Consider the following 27309-nt stretch of genomic DNA (forward strand, 5'->3'; position numbering starts at 1 on the left):
ACCTTCTTCCCCATCCGGAAATTGTAGTCACCAGCCAGTGAGAGGCCACGTCACAACCTCAAGTCACTCCTCCCTTTGAGGTGAGACAGTGAATAATCTACGGTTATGTACTGGCCTGGCAGAGACTGATAAGAGCATGCCGACATCATTTTCGGTTCATGCCAGATTTGTGAAGAAATGGTGTTGCTTTTTCAAAACATTAAATGTACAGAATCTCCGCACCGGTTATAGACAAAAGGCAACCAATAATTTGTATCTGCATCAGCCCTGGAAAATTATATCTGTCAATCCCTACTTTCAAATAAGGAGCAGGTTAAGTTAGTTATTAAATGTTTCAATTGCTTAGCACAAGATACTAGAGGGACACTCCAATGTACTTTATTCATTACTTTATGCAGGACATAGATTGTGAATTTAAATAAAAACCGTTTTAGCCAGGACGTGACAAACAATGCAGTCAATACCTTGGCCACTACTGAAACCTTTGGTTCCCCAGGTGAATGAATAGAAGGCACTAGTAGTGCTGAGGGAGATTCCATTCACTTAAAGTAGCTCCGTCATCACTGGTCCCCCAGGAGAATGACTAAAAGTCACTATTAGAGCTGTGGCAGATTATTTTCGCTTAAAGGTATACTATAGTGCCAGGAATACAAAAACTTTTCTTTACTTACCTGATCCTAGCACCGATGTCCCTCAGCGCAGGGCCGGCGCTCTGCACCCTCCGATATCCCGCAAAGAGCATGCCCTAATGTGCACGTTAGACCTCCCCATAGGAAAGCATTGAATCAATTTTACAGTTTCTCTGGAACTGCAATGATGAACATTGCAGCACTAGGTCTAAAACATCGAAAAACCTTCAAAGGTAATTATTCCAGTTCATGAAAAACTGCAATAATTACAATTGCAGAGTTAAGGGGCCTGAAACACTGCGCCCAGACCACTTCAATGAGCTGAAGTGGTCTGGGTGCCTACAGGTTTAGAGAAACTGCAATGTTTTCTACCAGACAGCCACTAAAGGTGCTTCCTGTTCTTTCACAGTGTTTAACAGTGTTTAACTCCATGAAACGACGATGGCCATCCTCATGCTTTGAATAAGGACATCCAGTGCCTTCTAAATTTCTAAAGGAAAACATTGATTCATTGCTTTCCTATGGGGAATACCTAATGCTCGTGCAGGACTCGCCGCATGTGCGCACTCAAGATAACATCGGAAAAGACTGAGATGGATCCATCGTTGATGGACCTCGGCACTGTAATTTGGTGAGAGTTTAAAGGTGTCTTTTTTAACATGTTAAATGCTGCGTGGGGAGGGCGGTGGGTAGAGTGACACTATTGTGTTAGAAATACATCTGTAGTGTTACTTTAAAGAGACATTATAGGCACCCAGACCACTTAAATGCATTGTAAAATATTGCAGTTTTAGGGTTAAGACTGCTTTGCATGAGGACGCCCACTATCTTCAAATCCTCCATAGGACAGCATTTAGTGAATGCTTACCTTTGGAGAAGGCCTAATGCGCATTGATCACTGCCTTTGCGCATTAGGTTTCCCATCACTGATCTCAGCAGATCAGTAAGGTAAGTGAAAAATAATTAGTTCACCCCTTTATATGCTGGGGAGAGGGACATGAATACAGTTTTGTATCCATAACACTATAGTGTACTTTTAAAGGATCTGCTGTTAATGTATTGGTGCCAGACATGTTCAGAGATCTTGTGGAGTCGCATCAGAGCTGTTTTGGCAGCACATGATATAAGGCAGGTGGTTTTAATGCTGTGGCTTATCAGTGTATATTAATTCCTTTCCCAACTTGCTGCACTCCAGAAGACTCTTCTCCATCCAAGATACCAATGAAAAACACCACATGAGGCGCAGGTACAGAGAATAAGAAGTAACAAGGCCCAGGAAAACTCCTCATTAGTAGCATTATGGGGCTGAAACTCCTCATTATGAGGATTTATTTTCTCCTACATTAAGTGCGTAAGATCCACATAGAGCCACTAATGCTCAAGTTACTTAATTCAAGTTACTACATATTCCCCATACTTGCACCTCCTGTGGTGTTTTTCTACACAGAAATGCCTGAGCGTACAAACACTGACACAGCTTTTCTCTGTAGACGCCTTAGTGTTCATGAGTATCATCACAACTCTTTACTGGGTTTAAGGAACTAGAACTTCCAGAGAGCTTTAATCCACATACGAGCCAACAAGAACATCTTAGATATTACTTATAAATAGTTATGGTGCAAACAGTAATTGCACAAGTATTATGTTACAGATTGCCAGAAAGAGGGAACATTTATAGAGCTGAAAAACGAAGAAACTGTATGGCTATAACGTGTGACTATAAAAATGTACGGGAAGGGTTATATGAAGGAGGGGGTGCATGGCATTTATTGTTCCCCCCCCAAAAATAATTAAGCGGTAATAGCAAAACGCCAAACAAAACAAAAGCAGAAAAAAAATGAAGATCTGGCTTGGCATTTATTCCTTAAATGGACAACTGTCAGCAAATTTTAATTAGAAAATCAATAAAAATGAAAAATTAAGTTTCGTTAAATGTAATAAACTCTTTCAAAAATGAGAAGTGAAAATTTAATGGCAGTTGTCTATTTTTATTCTCCTAAATGATGACTTTGATTAAATATTTGTGGGTAACACCTTTCAAATGACTTAATAGTTTTAGATTAACATTTAAGAATGTTTTAAAATTATTTTTTTCAAAATATTAAATATACATAAAAAATATGTATCAATATATAAAAAAAAGTATCAAACTATTAAAATATATTCATAATATGAAATCATTTGAAAAGCTTGTTAAAAAAAAAAAATAATCGAGGCCTATATTTTATGGAGTCCTGTTTAAGAAGTTGTAATTTTGTAAATGAGCTCACAGTACAAAAAGCTTATCTAAATATAAGAGAGTGCCAAACAAATAACTGAATTTCAGTACAAATGTATGTTTATAATTGTTGGCTTCAAACATCAACAAAAAACAGGTTGCAAGGTAACAAAATAGGATAAAAAAAAAAGGAAAGAGAAGTGGTCTACCATTGTAATACTGCTCCCTAAGACGAGAGCTGCTTATTATGGTGAACCTGGCATGATGGAAAGGTGTATTTCTGAGTTGTTTTAGGTCTTATTCCTAAAATGTATTATTGTATTATTTACCTATTGTATTTATTTATTACTTCCTAAAATACTCTGAGACATTCCTTCATAGAGGTGCATTTGGAATATTTTAGCTAAAGCCCTGTTAGTGAGTAGGGCTCCTGCTTTTTTCCCCAGTAGCCTGCCGTAGTTGAATATCCAACTATCAAGATATTAATTCTATGACGTTTTTGATAGGAGCAATGGATATCAGCTGGGAGCATACCAATACGAAAGGGTTCTAGTGGTAGTCCTGTACATGGGAAAAGTATGGCATTAATAGCTTTCCAAAATCAAGCTAGCACAGAGCAGGTCCAGAAAATATGTAAGAGGGAGCTGTTGGCTTGCTTGCATCACCAGTAGAGAGGAGTGGCTTCAGTAAAGGCACGGACAAGACTGGTCAGAGTAAGGTACCATTTCATAATAAGCTTACAGTGTTTCCTAATGATATAAACACCTTGATACGTAGTAGTGCTCTAGCAAGGGATTCTTTCAAAGTGAAACTACTATTTAGTTCTGCCTCCCACTTAGTCACGTATGATAATTTCCCTCTAAGAGAAAGGGATAATTATTTAGAACAGACTGCAAGAGGTTTTCCAGCCTTTCCAACTTGCCAACACAGTCTTGCAAATATAATGTTTTCTGTCTCATAGATACCCCTGTCTTGCTAGATGAGGATATGAACCTTAAGCTGATTAACTAATGCTGTAAAAGGTTTAGGTCCCTGAGCATCTGTGACGGTAGTCCTTTAAATCATTGGATTTTTATTTTTCTAAAATTGATTAGTTTGGACACTAGGTTTGGCAGAGTATCTAACTAAAGTTTCATATTCCTACATAAATTTGGCTTTCACCAATTAAAGGATATGTTTTGCTTCTTTTAGTAACGACAACTTCAGCCTCATTTTTCTGACTGCTCCAATTCAAAATTGAGGGAACCAACCTTTTCAGAACAGGGAATACAAATAATCACCTAGAAAGACAAGACAGAAAAGAAATTACCAATACAAACTTCTACAGACATTAAAAGCAGAAAGTCTGCGGTCATTCTTATACGCAATGAATAAAACATGAAAAGTTTAAAAGGGACATTATAGCTTAACGTAGTAGTTCTGATGTCTGTAGCCTGTCCCTGCAGGTTTTCCAATCTAAACACTGCCCTTTCAGACCACTAGAAGTGCTTCCTATCTCAGTGCTGCACAGTGTGGCCCCTTTCCCTCACCAGTGAAAGTCACTTCAATTCCCTTATAAACCACACTCTCCTGAGAACCTAAAAGCATTTTTGACATTTTAAAACACACAGCATTGCCCCATCACCACCCCCTTCCTACTAACCCCACTGCTTCAAACTTTGCAGCAATCTTCTGTGTGCCCAAGCCGCAATCAGGAAAGAGCTCTCAACACTTTCTCCTTCCCCCATTCACACTCTCCCTCTTCAGACCTAAGCTTACTGATAACCATTACATAGGAAATGTTTCTAATTTGCTCCATGACCTATTCCTTGATTGAATTTTATTCGAACATTTGCCTTTCTGTTTCTCTCCCTCTCCTCTGGTGTCTTTCCTGCACCCGTTAAGCATGCAATCTAAACTCCAGTCCTTACAGCCGCCCCCCAAAAAAACAAAATAGAACCTAGCCCGACACTTACATCCAAATACTGGTTTATTTCACTGCTGCCATTTGTCACAAAGACACTCAAAAGTGTTGGGTATATAGAGCTAAAAGACGTCCTACAATCTAACCCTCTACTTTATTCACTTCAGTCTGATTTACACACTTGTCACGGTTTTGACAAAACTAACCAATGATTTAAAGAGAAAACAAAACAAAGTTGTTTTCCTGGCACTATTGCTCCCTATAGCGTGAGGAAATCCAGCCTCAAAAGTTGCGTCTGGATCACGTGACACTACCAGCGGCTCCCATTCACTTCCGGGTTCTAACGGGCAGAGACACTTCACGTTACTGTTTGGTAAGTGTTATTTTTCATATTTTGTATATAAGCACATGTATGCCTTGTATTCAATGATCTTGAGAAAGACCCGGCAGGGTCGAAACGTCGGTCGATGTTTGTTTACATCTAATGGATTAATTAAACACCACTTGTTCACTTATATGAAGACCTGTGAGTGCTTCCCGTTTTTCTGATTTCTATATATATATATATATATATTCAAGTTTATAGTCCTTTGCTACAGTGTACCCTCCATGGTGTTATATCTAATTGACCATGTCACTCACCAGTGAAAAAGATAGATATCTTTATAAATAAACACATATTTTACCAAAAACAAACAACAACAAAAACACCCACACAGTTTGCTATATCCATATGAAACATTGACCAATAAATAATTTGCAGTATTTGGGTACAAAGTCCCTGGAGTGATATTTTTTGGTAAAGTGGGTTGTCTGCCAATTGTTGCACAGGGCACTAGCACCGTTAAGTCCTTGAGTGCAAGTTTGTTGGGGGTGTGTGTGTATATATATATATATATATATATATATATATATATCCGAAACAAACTTTTTGCTGTGACACTGAATCTGCTTCAACAAAGGCTGAGTGGGTGCTCTCTTCATTTGTGTATATATATATATATATATATATTCATATTCTAGTACATTAGAGATTTGCATAGTCCTGTTAAAAAGATTGAATATATATAATATTACCAAAAAAAAGTTATACAAAAGGATATCAGCACCACTCCCGCAATTACTGGCTAATTAATCTTTTTTTTTTTTTTTACAAAAGTGTTTAAATGTAGCCTTAAAAGATTTATAGCTTTTCCCATGCAGATGTGTGCTTATACCCTTGTGTATAAATTTTAGGTCATTTTACCAGCGCTTGAATTAAAATATGCACATTTAGGTTAGTGCTTTTCTTCCCTGTATTGTTTGTATATCGAGCCTTGACCAGGCTTCTGGGTTAAGCCTCCATCTGCTGCACACAGATGCCCCATTAAGTGTCCGAAGGGAAATATAAATTAAAGAAGAAGAGTCTTGAGCCCAAATGTAAGTAATACAGTTTAGAAGATGAATCTACCCATGGATTACACTAGAACCGGAGAAGTTAGCTGTAGCCATGAGATGGTCATATTGCATAAGTGATTCTCTGTATTTTTCAACTGTGAAAGGTGTTCTTGTGCAGCCTTATAAGATTTTTATCATGTATAATGTAGATGTGTGCTTCTGCCCTTCTTTACAGTGTACACTAAATGGTACTAGCATAATTAACTAGAACGCAGATAAGATGAAGCATGTAAGGCTGGGGTAATTCACCAAGCTCTGAATGCACTGTTGAATTGCACGATTTGGGAAAAATCATAGATTTGACACAAAATTGAAACTTGTGTATTAATTCTCCTGGCACGATCTGATATGTAACACAAATATACAAAGTTAGAAAAACAATTTAGTGCCCGCTAAAACACAGATATGAAAAAAAAAATGTTTTTGATTATTGTTGACACATATCAAGCAGTGAATTGTGAAGATGTTTTTCGTAAGGGTTTTTATTTGCATGCTTTTACCAGGTGAACTAAAACTAACTAGTAATAATAAAAATAAATACAATTTCCTTATTCAATGACTTGTGCTAATAATTGTTATTTCCTGTTTATCTTGATATCTTTGTTTTGAAAAAAATATTACAAATAAAGAATGTAAAGAAAATAAGTAAAAAAAAAAAAAGTATAGGGTCAGATTAATATGGGGATTTAGTTGCAAATTGAATGCAAATAGCAAAACGTATATGCAATTTGGCTGCAGTGGAAAATATGTGCTAATATAACAGAATTAACATTTTTGCTATTTGAAGAATGATTTTCACAAAACAAGCTTCTATAAACAGCTGAATTAAGGCAGCTGAAGAAAAATAGGCACATACATATACATGATGGATGTCGTGTGATAGATACACACACACACACAAGTAAGAGGGTTGCCAGTTAGAGGGGAAAGATCACATTTCTTATGTAAAACAGAAGTTATTGGTAATTTACTTTGGGTACGAGAACATTAGGAATAAATCAAGAATGGGATGTTAGCTTCTATTTTGAATGAGTTTGTGTTTACGCATGTTGGGGATATTAGATTACTATTTCTACAATTTGTTGGTATATTATATCATATAACTTATGTCACATGTACTTCATTCGTAGTGCTAGAGATTTATTCTTCTGTTATGACAGCATTTATTTTATTTTAGGTTTTCTTCCTTAAAGGGACACTATAGTCACCTGAACTACAGCTTAATGTCGTTGTTCGGGTATGATCTATAGCTCCCTGCAGGCAATCGAATGTAAACACTGTATTTTCAGAGAAAATACAGTGTTTATATTGATTGATAGGAATACCTCCAGTGGCCGTCACTCAGACGGCCACCAGAGGGACTTCCTATCATGCAGGGCCCTAAAAAGGCCCTGTACATGTCAGACGTATTAAAATACGTCTGACATGTGTAGGAGAGAGAAGGCTCTGTGTGCGCGCCTTCTCTCTCCAGCCTGTCAGCAGAGGAGGGGGGCGGGCAAAGACCGCAAGCTGAGCTGTCACTCAGCTCAGCTTGCGGCCGCGCACACCGCGCGTAGTGCGCTCAGGACTTCAGAGGGCGGCATGAATGCCGCCCTCTGAAGTATGTGCATATGTGTGCACTGATTGCTCCCTGCTCGCGCCCGCCTATTTCGTCATTTTGACGAAATAGGGGGCGCGGCTTCACGAGGCTCCCGGCGCTGGAACCAGGTGAGTAAAGAGGCTTGGCTGGAGAGTCCCTTTAAGTTAATTTGGTGAGGATGGGGTTAATGTGTATTCAGTACTTTTAGGTATCTGCTATATTTTTTTGACCCTCCATTGTTTGTATGAGGAGTCTGGTTTGCTAAATGTAAAAACAGTAACTGTAGTTTAGTGATTTTGTATATGATTAAATCGCTATGTTTTGGACGAAATGTGTCAGACTAAACTTTAAGAAAGAAGCTCAGGGCAGCCTCAGTGGCCGTTTAGTTGACCGTGTTTACTTTACTTACCGTTTCACCCTCCCAGCGCTGGAGATTTCATCTAAGGCAAAGAAAAGTTTTTTTTACAGTAAGAGCAATAAGGATATGGAATTCTTTGCCTGAAGAGGTGGTTTTGTCAGTCTATACAGATGTTTAAACTGCAATTGGATAAATACTTGCAAAAACATAACATGCAGGGATATAATTTCTAATTAGTGGGGTAATAGCTGCTTGATCTGACTGCTCTTTGGGGGTCAAGAAGGAATTTTTGCCTAGTTTGTTGCAAAATTGGAAGCGCTTCAGACTGGGTTTTTTGCCTTCTTTTGGATCAACAGCAAAAACATATGTGAGGAAGGCTGAACTTGATGGACGCAAGTCTCTTTTCAGCTATGTAACTATGTCTCTGATGTGTTGCTCTGCCTCTTTGGCTGCAATCATCGGTATTGATGATTTTAACCAATCCAATGCTTTCCCAGAGGAAAGCATCAGGAGTCTAGAGCGCATGCACAAAAAAATGATGCACTGCACCAATCAGATGGCCAGAGCTACACATCAGAGATTAACGCTGGGAGGGTGAAAAGGTAAGTAAAGTTACATACATACACACACGTTTGTGTTTTATGTATATAATTTATTATTCTATGTATAATATATTATAAGTGAATTAAATCAACTGAATAATATATAATACATATATAATTAAATTTTAAGTGTATTTTGGAATATATATATATATATATATATATATATATATATATATATATATATATATATCCAGCGCACTCACTTATCTAAACAGCTACTTTGATGCTGACAGATTTGACTAGTTTTATTAAAAACACCTAATCTTTGGCAGGTCCTACTCTCACTGCCAACTGTCTACTAAATGAGCTACTCACTTGGGGAAATCCTTCCATCTCGAGTTTTCTGCAGTACAAGGCTTAAATAGGGTCCTGAGATGAGACACCTGTGACAGGGGGTGGTGCAAAACCAAGGAGCTGGCTAGACTTCTAAATATATATGGGAAAACTGGCTGCACTCACCTAAACATGCTTAAATGGGGTGCTGCTGGGGGCCTATAAGTACAGTAAATATAGAAATCCAGCGCACTCACTTATAAACTAAACAGCTACTTTGATGCTGACAGATTTGACCTGCCAAAGATGGGGTACATTGACATTGTGGCAGGCTTATGCAATGTATGATCATATAGTGTAACTAAACCCCCATTATTTTTTGCGTAGATTAGGTGTTTTTAATAAAACTAGTCAAATCTGTCAGCATCAAAGTAGCTGTTTAGTTGATAAGTGAGTGCGCTGGATTTCTATTTTTACTGTATTTATTGGCCCCCAGCAGCACCCCATTTAAGCATGTTTAGGTGAGTGCAGCCAGTCCCTTGTTTTCCCATATATATTTAGGAGTCTAGCCAGCTCCTTGGTTTTGCACCGCCCCCTGTCACAGGTGTCTCATCTCAGGACCCTATTTAAGCCTTGTACTGCAGAAAACTCGAGATGGAAGGATTTCCCCAAGTGAGTAGCTCATTTAGTAGAAAGTTGGCAGTGAGAGTAGGACCTGCCAAAGATGGGGTACATTGACGTTTGTGGCAGGCTTATGCAATGTATGATCATATAGTGTAACTAAACCCCCATTATTTTTTGCCTAGATTAGGTGTTTTTAATAAAACTAGTCAAATCTGTCAGCATCAAAGTAGCTGTTTAGTTGATAAGTGAGTGCGCTGGATTTCTAATTTTACTTTTATATATATATATATATATATATATATATATATATATATATTTATTTATTAAAATCCACTTATTAAATTATATATGTAAAATATGCTAATCAGATTATTTAATTACTGTATTTTTCCATGTATAAGACTGTTTTTTCTAAAAAATACTTGTGCGGGGGCTAAGCCAAGATGGCACTTGCCACATTTCAGTGTGCCACGGCCCACACACATACCTGTCCTCCTTCCTGATGCTGTGGCAAGGAGGAAGAGGTCCCTATATGTGTGGGAGCAGCAGCAGACATCAGCACTTACCACCAACGGAGCTCCAGAGACATGCCACACCATAAAAGGAGCAGCCATATTAAGTATGTTCCACCTCAGGTAGGTCTTTCTTTTCTGATAGAGATATAATATATATAAAAAGGAAATGAGTATCAGGGAGCAGAATACTGCTGTGATGTCTCAGCATGCCCTCACACCACCTGCTGTATTTTGGGAGCTGTAGTCTCCCAGCATGTACTATGGAGCCATTAACTTCACAGAGTACCATAGCTCAGGGGAGGCATGAGAATCAGAAGTATGTTGTTCTCCTCAAGTCACCTCTAAAATATTAAAGTTGTTCTATTTGTTTAAAATGTATTGTGACAAAACCCCTATTTTGCCTTCCAATGGGCCATTCTCTTCCTCAGTTCGGGAATCCATTTAAACTTTGTTTTTCTGTTACCAAATTAGCCCTGATTTCATGGAACTGTTTTGGGCATAGGACCATGTGCGCGGTTGGTCAAACCCCTGAACCAATCTGGGTGATTTTTGGATATGTTGATCACCCAGATCAGGACTATCAGGGGATGCAACTTTTGTGGGGTTTCCATGTGTTTTGAAGGTACTTTTGGGGTGTTTGTAAATTGTGTGTTTTTCTGTGCCTGGAGATAATTGAGTTTGGACAGTTCCTGATTCAACTATCTCCGAGGCACAGTGGAGGGATTACCCTGGTTTGTGTGGGAGTGTCATGGGCCTGTTTTCTGTGTCCTTGTACTGCATAAAAGCAGGCCATTGAGCCTGGATTAAACAGATCACCTTACACCTTCATGAAGTCTAGGCTCATGTTTGGGGGATTGGGAGCTATATTTACACTTATAATCGGCACTTGGGAGATTCTTTACGGATGTACTCAGCTGGAGTACTGGGATCCGTTACATATATAGTTCATAATTTTGGGCTTACAAAATAGGGGTAGTCTTATACACGGAAACATATGGTACATGGTTTCCAAGGTTTATTCCATTAATGTGACATTGGTTTGTAAAAATACTTTACAAGTTTCTTAAATTAGAGACTACAATAACATTGGGATTATATATATCATTTAATGCGGGGGCGGGGCCGGACCGCCATGCTGACTGGTCGCATGCAGGACAGGCTCCGGATAAATCTGGACTGTTAAGCCAAAATTCACAGCCCTGGTACTCGACATGAGCCCACAAGATACTCACACGGTGGGGGAAGAGGCGGTGGACCCCAAGATCGGGAGATTTGGGTCCCCTGAGGGAAGCACGAAGCTTCGGGAGCTGCGGCCTACTCGGGAGGAGAGCGGGGTGGACGGCCGCCGCCCTGCCTCCCTCCCTAACTGCCACACACCAGCTTTTTGAGAGGCTGGCCGGTCCCGTTTCCTCCCCCCTGTGGGCCGGGGGGTCATCCCGGCCCCCACCCCGCGAAAAGCTCAAGATGAGTGGAGAATAGGCGGCACGAGACCCCCAAGGCCTACCTTACAAGATGGCGGCAACAGCAAGCTATGCACCATCATGCCATCCACCTCGACGACGGACCGCAAAGCAAGTCTGGCGAGACATGCCGGGTACAGCATGGAAACATTACATGCAGTCATCGCAGCTACATCGCAGCTCAGGCTCACAACAAGCGAGGAGGGCTGGTCCGGGCAGATTCAGAAGGGCTCCAGCTGCAACACCCACGGAACCAAGGTACCCTGCCAGCCTAACAAAGAGTCCACCAACACGGGAACCTTGCTCTGCCCGTGAATGGCGTCAGATGAAGGGAGAACGGGACTTTGTCTCTAGCATGGTGCCTGACTATCACCTCTGACTCCAACACCTGCCGAGTACTTGTCTTGGTACTAGAGACTTTCATTTCACGTCCAGATCAACTGCACTTACTATTACTACATCAGCAGGGGTGACAATGCCATGTAATTATCGACTACCCTTTAACTAATCAGGCACTGGAGACGGGCAGGCTTGGGGGGCTAAGTAATATTTTGTTCTTGCTTTATTCTCTATTGTTTTGCCTAATTATATGCATTCTCCAATCCAATACAATTAAAAACATGTAAACTAGCAGTAGCTCGAACTATATAAGCATGTTCAACACTCAACTTGTTACTTAATTTAAATCTTAAAAACAAAAAAAATGTGCTATGTTTTCGATGCCATACCAATGTTATAATATGTTTACATATTTGTCTGCACCAGCTGTCGTGGCAGTGCAAACGTGTTTGTTCTTCCTATGCACGAATAAATTAAAAGATTTAAAAAAATATATATATATATACTTTAATTCAATCACATAGTCTTCCTTATTATCATAGTCTTCTCTGGTGTCTTCTTCTGACTTTTTTTTTTTCTTTTGAAAGCTTTCTCTTCAATATGATTTACAAGGCTTTTCACCCTATTTGCCCATTAATATTCTTCCTTCCTTCATTCCTACCAGTCTCTATGCCCTAGTACTGTATTTTGTTTAATACACCAATTAACCAGTGTATTATATGTTACTAAAAAAGACTGGTCATATCCAATTTTTAAAGCCACTTTCCAGGTTTGAACCTTTTTAAGTGCCTCCACGCCATTGCCAAAGCCTATTTCTCTCACTATCTGAAGGCCCTTGCCAATAACTCAGGCTGTGTTTTAGTATCATGAGTGGCCCGGGAAACTAACAAAGTGTTAAAATGAGTTTGTGCATGGTTCTGGCATTGTGATCACATTAAAGCAACACTATAGGCACCCAGACCACTTCATCTCAATTAAGTGGTCTGGGCGTCTGGTCCCCCAGACGTCCTTTTATAACCTTTTACTTTTATCTATAGGTTTTCTTATTAGTTACTTTCATTCCTCTTTATAATCTATTTAGGGCATATTGCCTAAACCCTTTTATTTCTGTTTTCTCTCTTTCCTACGTTAACAAAAGAATGGTGGGCACACCCAATTGTCAGCCTTATGCAATAGATTAAGGCAATTAAAACAGATAAGGGTGCTCACTCATAAAACCCTATTTCCAAAAGGCTACTAATACAATAATATGATACTATGATATACATACTATGTCTAAGAGCACAAATAAAGTACCTGACGTCAACCCTGGCATAAGTCTCCTCTTTAACCTGCTCAAGATCATGACAGGAGAGCTAAGCATCAAAGACCAGCGCTGGGAGGGTGGTAAGGTATGTATGTATAAAATCTGCACACCAGTCAAGCCATAAGACTTCTTTTCCCACAGAAATCACAAATTTGCAGTGATGTTCCTACCGCAAAGGATTCTGGGTCTCAAGTACTGCCAAGCCTCAATAGCAAGCCAGTAACCAACCTCATGCTGATAATGCTTTAACAATGAAACAGCTGTCCACGAGAGTGGTCCACTGGCTTTGCATCTTTTTCCAAGTTGTGTTTCAAAGCTGTTGTATACAGCAAACAGACTCAAAGGAATCCATATTTAAAATGGAACGAGGCAAAAATGTGATTCTTTGTTGAATTAATTTGCATATGCACACCCAGAATCCTTTGCGGTAGTAACATCACTCCAAATTTGTGATTCCTGTGTGAAAAGCAAGTCTTAAGGCCTGACTGGTGTGCAGATTTTTGTTTAACACTGTATTGACTATCCATAGATGACAGGCAGAAGGGGTTTTCAATCACAATTTCCCCCCACCATAACATTTCCCCGCACACACACACATATAATTTTAATTTATGTATTTTTTATTACACATATATTGTTTTTATTTAATATATTATAAAATTCAATGTGCATATTTATCTATTTGTACATAATTAATGTTATTAATTATAATTCAAGGGACCTGCCTGACAACCCAGGCAGAAAATCCATTTAATTTAATTTACAAGCCTTATCTTTAACTTTCCAAAACACCATAAAACCTGTACTTATGGGGTACTGTTATACTCATTAGACTCCGTTGAACACAAATATGCATGTTTTAGAACACTAAAACTTGTAATGATGATATCATCAGTGAAAGCGCAGTTTTTGTGTGAAAAATTCCAAAAAAAAACTAACTTTGGCCAGGGTTTGTGACTAAGTGGCTACTAAAAAAGACTGGTCATATGCAATTTTGAATACCCTGGGTTGTCTAGTTTTGCAAAATGGTATGATATGATGGGCTGCCATACAGTCTCAAAGGCAGCATAGGCCCAGCAAACCAATCTGGCAAATTTCGATGTGTAAAAATGAAAAAGGAGAAAGCCCTATATTTGACACAGTAACTTTTCGAATTTCCCATAAAACCTGTACATGGTGGATACTTTTGTACTCGTAAGACATCGCTAAACACAAATATGTGTATTTTATTGCAGCAAAATCTAACAGTATTGTGACATTCACAGTTAATATGCCATGCAGAACTTGAAAAATAACAAAATGTAAATTTCACATTTTTTACAAATAAAATTTCATATTAAGTTTTTAAATATTTGATAGGAAATGAAAGCCCGGTTTCTCCTGAACAAAATGATATATAATATGTCTGGGTGCACGTAATATGAAAGAGGAAAAATATGGTTGAACAAACATACAGCGCAAATTCCAGGTTTTGTGTACAATTGACTCCATCCTTAAGGGGTTAAAACACAGATCAAAAAACGCACAATAAGTGACTTCAGCAAATATCATAAATAAGTTCTAAATCAGTGCTCCTATCATGAGAAACATTTAATCTTTACATTGTGCCAGCCTAAATGTACAGATGAAAAGTTATTTATCTATACACATTTCCGACCTCCTTGTACTTTACAGCTGTGCCATGGGCTCGAATGCTTGAGGTTTGTTAAGTCTATGTACAGCCACCATAGCTTCTAATGGCACAGACATACCTCCCAAAATGTCAAATGGACAAAGAGGGACACTTTCATTTATGGGGCAATGCTGTTATGGGAAGTTTTAGGTGACATAATTTATGCAACTAAAATGTAATTTAGAACAAGAACAACATCTTATTTATACAGACTGATTTCTAAACACATTGACGTTTAAAGACAAATTACTGTGAGAATTATTGGTGTAGAGCTCAGACATACCAACAATATGGAGTTCCTAGAACAGAGATACATTATGACAGAAAAGGAGGAATTTGGACAAAAAAAGGGTCCGCCCCTCCTAAACAAGGACACTTGGGAGGTATGGGCACATTGACTTAAGGTAAATATATATGTATCTCTACAGTCCCTGTAGATATGTCCAATGAAGTGTGTAGATTGCACCTACACCAATGATGTCAAACATATGGCACATATGCCACAGCTGGTAAACAGAGGTATCTTTGCTGGTAGGTGAGCTATAGGTAGCGCTGTGTACCTTCCTCTTGGCTGCATACCATAGCTATCATACACTGCATAGAGCCACCAGCGATAGGGACTTGGGAAGGTGCGAAGAGAAGTAGCAGGCTAGTCCGCTCTTCGCAATACACACAGTTATCTTTGTGCACTGTTGCGACCACCAGGATATAACTTCATGATGCATTTCAGAGGTCGACACTGTGCATGAATATAAAGAAGGGAGTATGAGTGTATGGGCCACTGAGTTTGTGTTTGTGTGTATGCACACATATGTGCATTGGCCTGTGGAAAGGATAAAAATGTATTAAAAAAAATAAATAAAGGGTATTATACATCTGTAGATATATACACATTTATTTTTTTCATCATCGGTTTTTAGGTTTAATTGCAGATTTTGCACTTTGAGTCAAGCAAGTTGCAATTTGGGTACTGGGGCTCAAAATAAAAAAATAAAAAAAAAACAGGTTAGCTGTCAGGGATCAAGTGTCCTGGGTCTATGACAGGCTCGATTTAAACCTCTTTGACAGGAGCTCAAATTGGATGCATGGAATTAGCAAAGTGACATTTTCTTCAATTCTAACATTAGTTCAGTGATCTGTTTTTCAATCCCAATAAAACATATTGAGCAAAACACCTCCAATAAGCAGTATACCAGGATTCAGCATTGTCTGGGGAACCCAGTAACCCATACAGTGAAAATGCAGCTGCCTGGACCCTCACGTGTCTATTCCAACAAATGAAAAATCTAGTTTTGGGTCAAATCCACTATTCTAAAACAAACATTGCGTACTGAAATGTGTTCACAATGCACATTTCTTAGCATGCGCCAGCCTTTCACAGCTCTTCTCAGTCTCCAGTTCCAGGCACTGTAACCACAATACAATCCATGGGGGGGGGGGAAGCCCACATTAGAGCATCAACCCCAGTGATTTACCTTAAATCTGGAACAAAAATAAAACCTAGCCCATGACCAGTGTCAGTCCATGCACACACTGAGCTATCACTCACACTCTCATTGAAAACATACATGTCCCACAGCCTGGACCCCAGACAATGTGGGGGTCCAGGTCAGAGCCCCTCAACTACTGAATACATGACCCGCACCCCGCTTACATCCAGCAGGCCTCCTCCTCCTCCTTGCAGCGGCGGTTCCCTTGCAAAGCTGGGTCTGCGTTCTGTTGCTATGGCTACCTATCGCGAGACTGTCCCCGCTCTCCCTCCTGCGGGCTGCTGGATCACCTGGCGACAGGCGTGACGTATATACACGTCACTGTTTATGAAATGCAGTACGTAGAGTACGGAATCATGAATTATGTAATCCAGGATAAATCATGCCATGAGACATTCCCTATCCGCCCCTTCATCCTGTGGGGTTTTTTTTGTCACAGGCATTCTATTGTAACATTCCACCTCATTGTATTATTTTTAATTCCCTTCAGCTTGAACACGTCTTGCAAGCTTTCAACTGTCATTCCTTTATTTTCTAGTTATTTCTTGCCAGATTCAAATAGGGAAACTGTTGAACCATGCCCACAGATATCACGTGTCTCGCTTCCGACCAATCACAATCCGCTTTCCTCTTGTTGACGCCTTAGTACCGCTAGCTCAGCCCACTTTGGGAGTTCTCGTCGGCCACGCCCAGGACTCCGCCCCCCTGGTCCCGTTGCTGCGCAACGAAGCCACACCCCTCTCAAACCGCTACACTTGGCAGTTTTATAACGTAATAAAATTAATCAATATTGGCCCCTTCAAAGATCCACTTACATAATCCACGTATCCGGTGTAAGGAGCGCCGTCCGTTAGAGACGATTCAAATAAGACGTTAGAATGCGATAGATCTCCCTCTTACACTCTGAGGCGCTGGTTCCTCTCCAGGAAAATGGCCGCCGCCCCCATTTTTTTTTCTTTCAAATCTGAGAGAGTGTGACTTCCCAGAATCCCCTGCGCGTTTGTAACGAACTTCGGTTCGAGTTTGGATTTTGGGCGCCATTTTCGAGTGGAGCAGCCGAGCTGGGAGCAGGCAGCGTCTGGGCATCCCGCGGAAAAAATAGCAGGAGCTCTACCTCCAAAAAGCCCCGTCACCGGAGCCCCGGGACAACGCCAAAAATCCGCAAAAAAATCAAGGCACCCCCTGGAGAAAAGGCGGAGCGGCCGGAGCTTTCCTTCAGGTGATTTTCAGCTCAAATGGAGATTTTAAATTTTTTTTAGCGGGATGAGGGTCTGGGAGCTGACAGTGTAAACAGAGCCCTGTCCGCAGCTCTGACAGCACCCACACCCTCATACAGGGGGGACCAGACACCTCCCGGGGGGTCACACCATTTATTCAGACTGCCTGATTTATTTAAAAAAAAAAAAAAAAATTAAAACCGCAAAAAAAGTTTTGGGGGGTGTTTAACTTCATTAGCAGGCGGGTGTCAAAAAAATTAAATAAAAATGTCCTTGTGACGTGACACGGGCTTTTATTAACCCTTACCGTGCTGACATGACACCAGATATTATCCCCCCCCCCCCCCCCGGGCCGTTTACTATTATTCTCAATTAAACTGACTTTTTCTTTAATTTTTTTTGGTCCGTAGTTTTGTTTTAAATTTGCAGAGATTTTTCTTTTCACAACTGTAACATCAAGTGTGTGTGTGTGTGTGTGTACATATATAAAATTTCACTTGATTTCTGGAATCCGGGTTATTAACCCCTTAAGTACGGACACATGACATGTGACATGTCATGATTCCCTTTTTTTTTCCAGAAGTTTGGTCCTTACGGGGTTAATTCAAATGGTATTGATTAATGTGGAAAATTTCTTGTTAGTTTTAAGTTACTGGGTTAAGATAAGAATATGTATTATCAGTGTCATGTCTTTTTACTAACTGGCTGAGATTCCCCCCCCCCCTTTTTTTTTTTTTTCCTCTTCTCAAGTGTGGGTTGTTGTGTACTTTTTTTTTTTTTTTTTGTATGCCTTTATACTTGCTTTTAATGGACCAGTTTCCTATCCGTTGAATAAACTCTTGTTTTAAAACTGTAACTCCCATAATGCTTTGTCTGCCAAAAGGCTGACAGCTCTGCTGGAGTTGCAGTTCTACATCAGTTGGCATGGTGGGGACTACCTTTTGTCCTTCTCTGGGTTAAGGACCACGTTTTATTTAATTTGCAGGGGTGACGTTGTCCATATTTTCGGATTATAATGATCCTATCATACTTTCTACTGTTAATTTTAAAATGGCTATGTATGATCAATTTTGAGGTGCACTAAATGTATTTTTTTTACCCTTTTTTTATTAATTATTGATTGACGACTTCCCATTTACAGTGTTAAGATACCAGGATTCTAAAAAAAAAAACGCCATATCTTTTACTATTGACTTCATTTGTGGTAGAGTAGTACTATTTGTGAATTGGCCTGCTCTGGGGTGAGGGGGTGCCAAATGTTACCAGTGACAACAGTAAAACTGTTGGCTTGTTCGTCTAGTGGCACACCTGTAAGACTGGGTCATTGATGACCTTCGCATTCTAAATGTTTTTGAACCAGCTGCCTCGTGGCTGGCTGAGCATCATGGGGAATTGGTTTACAAACATCTGTGTTGCAAAGGTTAACTACCACTGGTTTAGGAAATACGCTCCAGGGATCACTCTTCACGTACCCTGTCTTGGATACCCAGATCATCATGCCACCCAAGAAGACCAAGGTTTCTACTGCAGTGGCCCCAAAACCTAGTGAGGATCCAGTAGAAGAAACTGACGCAGTCCCGTCGTCTGAAGAAGCCCAGGGAGATAAGGAGGCACCTTCAAAAAGTAAGACCTTTTGTGTTAAGATGTATGTTTTAATGACATTGCATTTGTGCACTGAATTTGAATTGGATAGCACCCCTTGTGAGAATACTAGGTGATGGGCATTGTCCTTCCATTGCAACCGGGGCGTTTAGCCTTGTATTAATCTGAGGACATGAACAGCCCTTAAAATGGGTAGCACTACTGCCAATGTCGCAATGCTACATTGTTTTTAGGCAGAGAAAGAAATCTATACTCAAAAGTGCGTTTGACCAGTGTAAGTCTTTTGCTTAAAAGCTATAACCAACAGGGAGGTGCAGGAATGGAAAGAGTCAATGTCATCTAGTGATCTGATGAGGGGTGGGGGTGTTATTTCCATTGCTGCCTCCCTAATACACCCCTTGCTCTGCCGACTGTAACCTTTAGGGGAGCTGGCAGTTTGCATGCTCGGCAAGCGATGGGGGTGTCCTTTGTGTCAGAAGCAGAGAATAACGTACCCGGGCTGTTAACTCCTTGTGAGCTTGTATGAGCTTTTTTGTACAGTTAAACATATGTGCCGATGCTTCCAAGTAAGTTTGAATGGTGTACTGTCTTGGTAATGCATTGTCTTTGATAGATCAGTTATTTGCTCTTTTTTTTTCTTTTTTTTTTTTTCTTACTTTCAGTTGATTGCCTGTAGAATCTAATACATTTAAACGTTGGGCAACAGTTGATGCTGTCTGTTACGGTACAGCTTCTCAACATTATCATGAAAACTTTATTGGAAATTTTTTTTTTGTATGTTTGTCATTGCGTGTCCACTGGTGCCTTAAAGGAATAGGGGCGTAAAGGGCAGTGAAAGAAGGGCGTTTGTGAGTAATACTGTTGTGATTCCTGTAAAATTGTTTGTCAACTGTTTAATGATTTACAGGTTTACTTGCCTCCTGACTTTTAAAGAATACATTTTCTATTGTGTTTTAGAGCCCCAAAATGAGGTGGTTGATAATCGAACTTTAGAGGAGATTTTGAGTAGCATCCCTCCTCCCCCACCTCAAGCAATGACCAATGAAGCTGGAGCTCCTCGTCTCATGATAACTCATATTGTAAACCAGAACTTCAAATCGTATGCTGGGGAAAGGATTCTGGGGCCTTTTCATAAGGTATTATCTTGTTTTCATACCTTAGGATGATGTGTTTTTGTGGGGATTATTTTTTTTCTGCTCCTTAGAATATGAAAATGGTTACAGTGTACCTCAGCTGGATACGTAGCTCAGAAAATGATCTAGGAAGATATAAATGGTATACGTTTGGCTTATGCATATTTTAAGAGCAATGTTCCCAAAACGTTTTTATTTATAAAAAAAAAAAGTACAGTAACATATTTATTTTATAACAAATGTTTGTAGCATCTGAGTTATGACTCTTGTTAAATGGCTTGTTAATTTTTTTTTTTTATTTTGCTCAGCGCTTTTCTTGCATTATTGGGCCTAATGGTAGTGGAAAATCCAATGTGATCGATTCAATGCTCTTTGTTTTCGGATATCGCGCACAAAAAATAAGATCCAAAAAGCTTTCTGTTTTAATACATAATTCCGATGAGCACAAAGATGTACAAAGTTGTACAGTAGAAGTTCATTTTCAAAAGATCATAGACAAGGTAAGACATAACTGGCTTATTTTGTTTTGATTCCTAGGTTTGATTAAATGTTTCAAATGGTGTTTTTTTTTGCTGGTGGGAATCTGTTAGTGAGTGCTTTAATTTAAAATTTAATGGGAATTGGTTATATTTTTGTTTCAGTCTGTGGTCTGAGGTAATAAGTTAATTGTAAGAATATTGTTTAGCAATTTATTGTATTGTCTGAATATTTTCTCATTTTTTTTTGCGCACGTGAAGCTCTCCTTCCTTTCTTTTTCGTTGGTAAAATCATGGACTGTAGCTGTCCTTATATTTAATGTTCTTGTGTCTTCTATTTTGAATCTGTTACTTTTTCGTATGGGATTTCCCCTCCCAGTTTTGTTTCCTGTTTGCATGCTGATGTTCTCTCTCCATTGTTGTCTAACGTCCATATAATGAGGCGTAATATTATAAATTTAGTGTCAACCACCAGTGTAACTTTTAAGTGTATGGTTTTGAAATGCAGATAAAATTGGCTACAGAAATTATGCCAATATTGACTGGTAAAAAAAAATGTTTGACTACTTAGTTCGCAATTGTATTTTCAGATATTGGGGTTTGTAGTGGTTTGTTTTTTGTTTTGGTTTTTTTAATTTTTTTATTATTTATGAAATAAAACTGTATTTGATCATACATTTTATTTAGAAAATATATTGGTTTAAGATGTTTTGTAACTATAACAAAATATTGATATTTTATTGATTAATTAGTCTAGTCTTGTTATGGTGACAAATATTTTAGAATTGTTGATAATTCTTCACTTTTTCAGCAATATACTTTTTATGTCTGTTTGTAAGTTTTTGTGATAGCACTACAGAATGTCAGTGCTTTATACATAATTTCAATAAATCCTTGTAAATTTGCAAATGATACATAGTTGCTTAATTTTATATAATATATTTATAAAATACTAATTAAAATTTTTCAAAACAGGAAGGGGATGATTTTGATGTTGTTCCTAACAGCAATTTCTATGTTTCCCGAACGGCCTGTAAAGATAATTCTTCTGTCTACCACATAAGTGGAAAGAAAAAAACATTTAAGGATGTTGGTGTGCTGCTACGAAGTCATGGCATTGATTTGGATCATAATAGGTTCTTAATTTTGCAGGTGAGTTTTTGGCTTTTACAAGTTTGATTTATTGTGAACTTGGTTCATGTCTCTTGCATGTTGTAGTCTTGTCTTTAGATTTCAGTTGGATAGTGTACTCTGTTAAGTATGTAAATAATTTTTTTTCCCAGCATATGATATTGGAAGGCCCTAAAAATCTGTAGCAGCACATCATGATTTGCATGCTACATTAAAGATACTAATCATTATTTGCTGCTTCAGGATTCTAGGGGACGTTATCTATCATTTGGCACTTGCTTACATTTTGAAAGGATGAAGAAAAGTAATGACATATTTGTTCCGCATTAGCAGCACGTAAATATTGGGTGATAAAATGGTGAACCCCAATATTACTGTGCTGCTTAAGCGTGGCAAGGATCAAGCTCCGGCATCCTTAAAATTTTATCTGTGTTCATTTCATTTAGAATTCCTAACTCGACGCTTTAAAAAAAAAAAAAAAAAAAAAAAAGAAACCTTATTTGAAACCATAAATATAAATTCTATCCAGAGAAACTTTTTGTGTTTCAAATCACTTTACATACAATACTTCTTTGACTTCAGTGTGAGCTAATATAGAGCCGTTTGGCACATATATGCAAATAAATGGTTAATTCTGCCAAAGCAAAAATACCGCCTGTGATGTTTTTGTAGACTTCGGGATAAATTCTACTTCTCAGAAAGCGGATTGATTCAGCCTTATTTAAAAAGGCGTAAGCAAACTCTAATTTTATGTCTGTTTAACCTTTCCTTTTCCAGAATAGCCTTTCTATTAACTGCTCTGCAGCATAACACAGCACTCCCATTGGCTAAGCATGAACTTCCTCTTTAATGCATACCCTGTAAATTCAAATGTATGTAGCATCACCATAATGTATGTAGCATTGGTGATGACTGCATATACAGTCGCAGAATTTTGTTCTCTCTAGTCTTTCCCACAAAGATAAATTTATATAGATAAATGATCAGCTAATATGTAATGCAAATGCTAATTTAATGCATTGATATTTGTTTAGGTAGCTTGTCATGGGGTGTAGTTATTCTGCCATATGATGTTTAGTAAGAACTTATTCTGAAGTAAGGTTTTTAGTCTGTTACTTGTCAGGCAACTGCAGCTGTATTTTTAGGTTGCAAAGTTGACTCTACCTGTAATACTTCACAATTTCCTCTTAAATCAGTTTACATCGTGGTTGTTTGGGAAGAAGGCTAATTTAAAGAAAAGACAAGCTTGCAGTGGTATAATCTTGAGATCACTGGTGCCAATAAATCTAGCCAAATCATAGCAACAAATTATTTGTGTATATGTATACATATATATATATATATATGTATGTATAAAGAAATTAGGCCCTATGCTCAAACTCCCACTACTCCTGGACGGCAGCAATGAAAATGGTACACACCAACCCCAATACATACAATAAAACCAAAGCAAAAAGCTTACCTACAATCCCAAATCCCTATGCACCTTTAAATAACTGGAGGTTTTTATTTTAATTTTATTTTTTTTGTATCACTCCAATGGCCACTTAGTTAAATATGCATTGGGATTTGGGATTGTGGGCAACTAACTTTCTATTTTTTTGGGATGTGTATAGTTATTGCTATATAGATGTGTGTGTGTGTGTGTGTGTGTGTGTGTGTGTGTGTGTGTATCTACACACACCCTTCATTGTAAGTGTGTGTAGAAATAGATATATATTATAGCGTGTATACTTTATTTTATTTTTTATCAACCTGTGTACTTTGAAATAAATAATACAATCAATCCAGAATCCTAATATTGCAAAAATGAAATGGTTTTATGCTATGCTGATAATTGATGCACACAAATGAATGTGCAACTGCATGACTGTCCTAGAACTGTCTTAAATGTGCAAGACCAAAATTGCTGCACCATAGAAGATAGCATTTTAGTTGTTGGCCCTTGTAATCAATGCTTTCAATAAAGTTGCAATGTGTATTCAGAAGTCTGTTTTGTTTTCTATGTGAACAATATGTTAAAAAAAAATCCTTTTATGGTTTGTACATGTTTTTAGATTTGATATATTCACTCATGAATTAAAGCTCTTTTAAAGTCTTATTTTTTTTTTTTTAATTACCCCCCCACCCCTTCCAATTTAAACTTGTGACTTATGTGGTTTAAGATAGTTTGCTTTCATTTCTTTAGTTGTAATTTTTATGATCTGTTCAATTTGACACCTTTCACTTCTTGAAACTCTAGAAAGTTTGCTTTTTATTTTTGTTTATATGTATGCAGTGTGGGGTAATAATGAAAAATAAATGTTCTCTTTAAGTGATGTATTGATGTAATGTGTGTTAAAAAAAAATATAGATATCTAGATATATATCAGAAAAATCTGTTTTTAAAAAAAATATATGATAAATAAACTGTTGAAAGATAAGATAAACCTCTTCTTGCAAAGAACCTGAACACAAAAACATTATTCCAGCACTGGGATAATCTCTTAATTTTTTTTTTAGGCTGTCACTCTACATACCATTTTTTTTCAAATAAAGACACTATTGTGAGGTTTGGCATTCTAGTGAAATGTTCTTGATATATAGTTTTTGTTTACATTTTTATTTTTTTCTTGATCCAATACTGGATGGACAAGGGTTAACTTCGAAAAGTAATTTGGAATCGTTCAGTCATGCTATAAACAGTTGATTTAGCTTTTTAGCCAGACAAATAAAACTGATTAGTAGGATGATTTTGCAAATATTCAATATTGGGTTAATGTTTAAATTTAGTTGAGAGCCTTTGTGACTTTAATATTTCTCGTATCCTAATTGTCCAGATATTTATAGCTGAATCAATGTGTTGGTTTCCAATATTGCATATTATTTTATTTATATAGTGCCAGCAAATTCTGTAGCGCTGTACAATGGGTTATATGCAGTATAACAAGTGAACATTTGAGTACAGCTACATCATAAATAATATAGAAAATGTCATCATCAAATGTGCAGTTAAAATGAAAAATGGTAACCTTTTAAAATAATACATGCACCCCATTATTTTTATTGTTTGAAAACTCCTTAATGAAAATCTCATTCTGCTTAGGGTGAAATGTATATGTAAATGAGGAACACATTTTTCTGAAAGTTGCAAATACAGCTATCACTTCTCTCATGATGGCAAACGGTCAATTTCTACTGCATAAGTAGCACACCTTTAAAAATTAAAACTTAAATGGGTTTACTCACTATAAAATACATGATTTACCACACACTTTACTACTCAATCACATGAGTCTCACAAAGCATGTAATTTTTATGCTGTGTGTAGCATGCAGAGGAGTTCTACCCCTTAAAATAGGTCTTAATTACCTTGAAAATATTTGTGGTGTTTCTTGCCAGATGTCTATTTGTTGTTCACAAATGCAGACTTCTTATATATTGGGTAATATGCCAAATAATGCCCAAGGGACCAACTATCTTGCTTTACAAATGGACCTCCTATAAGGCAACATTTCTCTGCTTATTTTTTTTTTTTATTCTAGAATTGTTTTGATGTCAAGTAGAATACACAGTGATTTGTTTCAAAATATGTTAATATATTTATGCATTTTCAAAATGCTGGGCATTATGCAAACTTTTTTTAATATTGTGGGTTTTTATTACTTTCAGTTTAGAGCAATACATGATTTTGTTTAAAGCTTCATACTGCCTCAAAAACCTACATCAATGTAGTGAAAGGCAACACATTAAGCAGCAGTAATAAATCTAGAGCATGGGTTGCCCTACCCTCCTTGCTGTTTTTAGGTTGGTTTTTTTTTTTATGAAACAAAAGACTGGCAAGGCACAACCAGGTATGTTATAAATGGTGTGCTGTCCCATGCTCCTATTCTGTAGCATTGGAAGCATGGCAATAACACATGTATATATTTGCTCAGTGTTATGGGAAGATATTGATGCAAGTACCCAATAGTATTTGGAGTTTTATTTTAATTTGTATCCTTCACTGCTTACTCTCCCAGTAATTGCATCAATAGAATTTACAGTTATGATGGATTTTTTTTTTATGTTCCCATCTATTACAACTTAATTCATTTTTGCCAGTCTGTGCTTATATATATATATATATAATATATATATATTTTTTTTTTTATTATTATTATTTTTTTAACCTGTTTTTGTGATTGCTAGTACTATTTAGTAACTTAACTACAGTGATATTTTTAAAAATATATAAAAAATATATTTCAGTGTTAAAATCGATATATATTTTTTTTTTTTAAATATAATTATATTCTCGCTTTTTTTTGAATAGCAATATTGACTACAGCAAGGTTAACAATGAGACAGCCATACTATATTCAGAATATATGAAACAAATTAAACAATTCAAGCATATAGTAGTAATTGGTGATTTGCCAGCCATTATGTAGGAATGACTTATTGTATGCAAAGCATGTAGGTTGCATTCTCAGAATTTTCTACTTTATTTTGAAATTCAATTTCTTACTGAATATTTTTGAACATTTTCACTCTTTAACTAAAATAGATGTCTCCAACACTATGCATACATGGGTTTTCTTTTAAATTTCTTGAACTTAAAATGGCTTTGCATTTTTGTGTGTATGGGTGGGGGCCACAAACCATTAAAACCTTTAGGATTATTCACTAAATTGAGAATTACTGGGAATTCAAAGTGAATTTCAAATGTAAGGCCAAACCTGTAATGACTTGGAGAATATTTCTAATTCTGCTGTTCCGGCCTAATCTTTAGAAATTGTTGTGAATGCAGTCTACTGAATAACGGAGTTTAAAGTCAAGAGCTCGCTGTTCATTTCAGCTATTACAGCGGTGAGAAAAGCGTATAGTAGGAGTTTGGATATGGATTCTTATTTCTTACACCTGCATATACCTGTTGGGATTGAAATGGTTAACTAAATTTAGCTTTAAATCTCTCAAGTGAAACAAAGTTACAGGATCTTAAGGTGACTTTTCCTTACCATATTACCAAGTTATTTGTCAGCCAGAAGAAATTTGCTATTGAGGTGGGAAAAATTGTTCCCATGTTTCTTAATAAATTATTGGATATTACACCTTTTTATATATTGAAATATATTTTGACAAGTACGATCTAGGATTTTCATTGTGTAAAAGTCTTTAAACACTGTTGGTTCTCTTGACTCTGAATAATGTAGTGATTGTCAATGTATTTTCTGTGTATCTCCCCTCACTATTTTATATATTTTTTATATATATAATAATTTATATACGTATTAAAATAGGTAAATATATTTACTTATTATTAAAGTGAATAGTGAAGCTGACATGTTTAATTCACTTTTGAAGATCACTTCCTCGTCACT

At 37.5% G+C, this 27309-nt stretch overlaps 2 protein-coding genes across 3 annotated transcripts in view; one reads left to right on the forward strand and one right to left on the reverse strand.

Moving 5' to 3' along the window:
• Nucleotides 1–16594, reverse strand: part of IFT80 (intraflagellar transport 80) — a 113457-nt gene extending 96863 nt beyond the window's left edge. Inside the window, exon 1 of the mRNA XM_063442606.1 lies at nucleotides 16573–16594. The gene's annotated coding sequence lies outside the window, so the exon portion shown is untranslated. The remainder of the gene's footprint in view (nucleotides 1–16572) is intronic.
• An 835-nt stretch (nucleotides 16595–17429) lies between these two features.
• SMC4 (structural maintenance of chromosomes 4) overlaps nucleotides 17430–27309 on the forward strand; it is a 55772-nt gene continuing 45892 nt past the window's right edge. The window contains exons 1-5 of one of the 2 annotated variants that reach the window (XM_063442600.1): nucleotides 17430–17627; nucleotides 19116–19248; nucleotides 20185–20363; nucleotides 20669–20860; nucleotides 21812–21988. In XM_063442600.1, coding sequence (XP_063298670.1) covers nucleotides 19122–19248; nucleotides 20185–20363; nucleotides 20669–20860; nucleotides 21812–21988 — 675 coding nt within the window. In that variant the 5' untranslated portion in view covers nucleotides 17430–17627; nucleotides 19116–19121. Of the gene's footprint in view, nucleotides 17628–19115; nucleotides 19249–19663; nucleotides 19794–20184; nucleotides 20364–20668; nucleotides 20861–21811; nucleotides 21989–27309 lie in introns of those variants that run through there. The other variant, XM_063442601.1, reaches the window with a different exon arrangement.

The sequence above is a fragment of the Pelobates fuscus genome, chromosome 2 (assembly GCF_036172605.1).
Source record: "Pelobates fuscus isolate aPelFus1 chromosome 2, aPelFus1.pri, whole genome shotgun sequence".
NCBI lineage: Eukaryota > Metazoa > Chordata > Amphibia > Anura > Pelobatidae > Pelobates > Pelobates fuscus.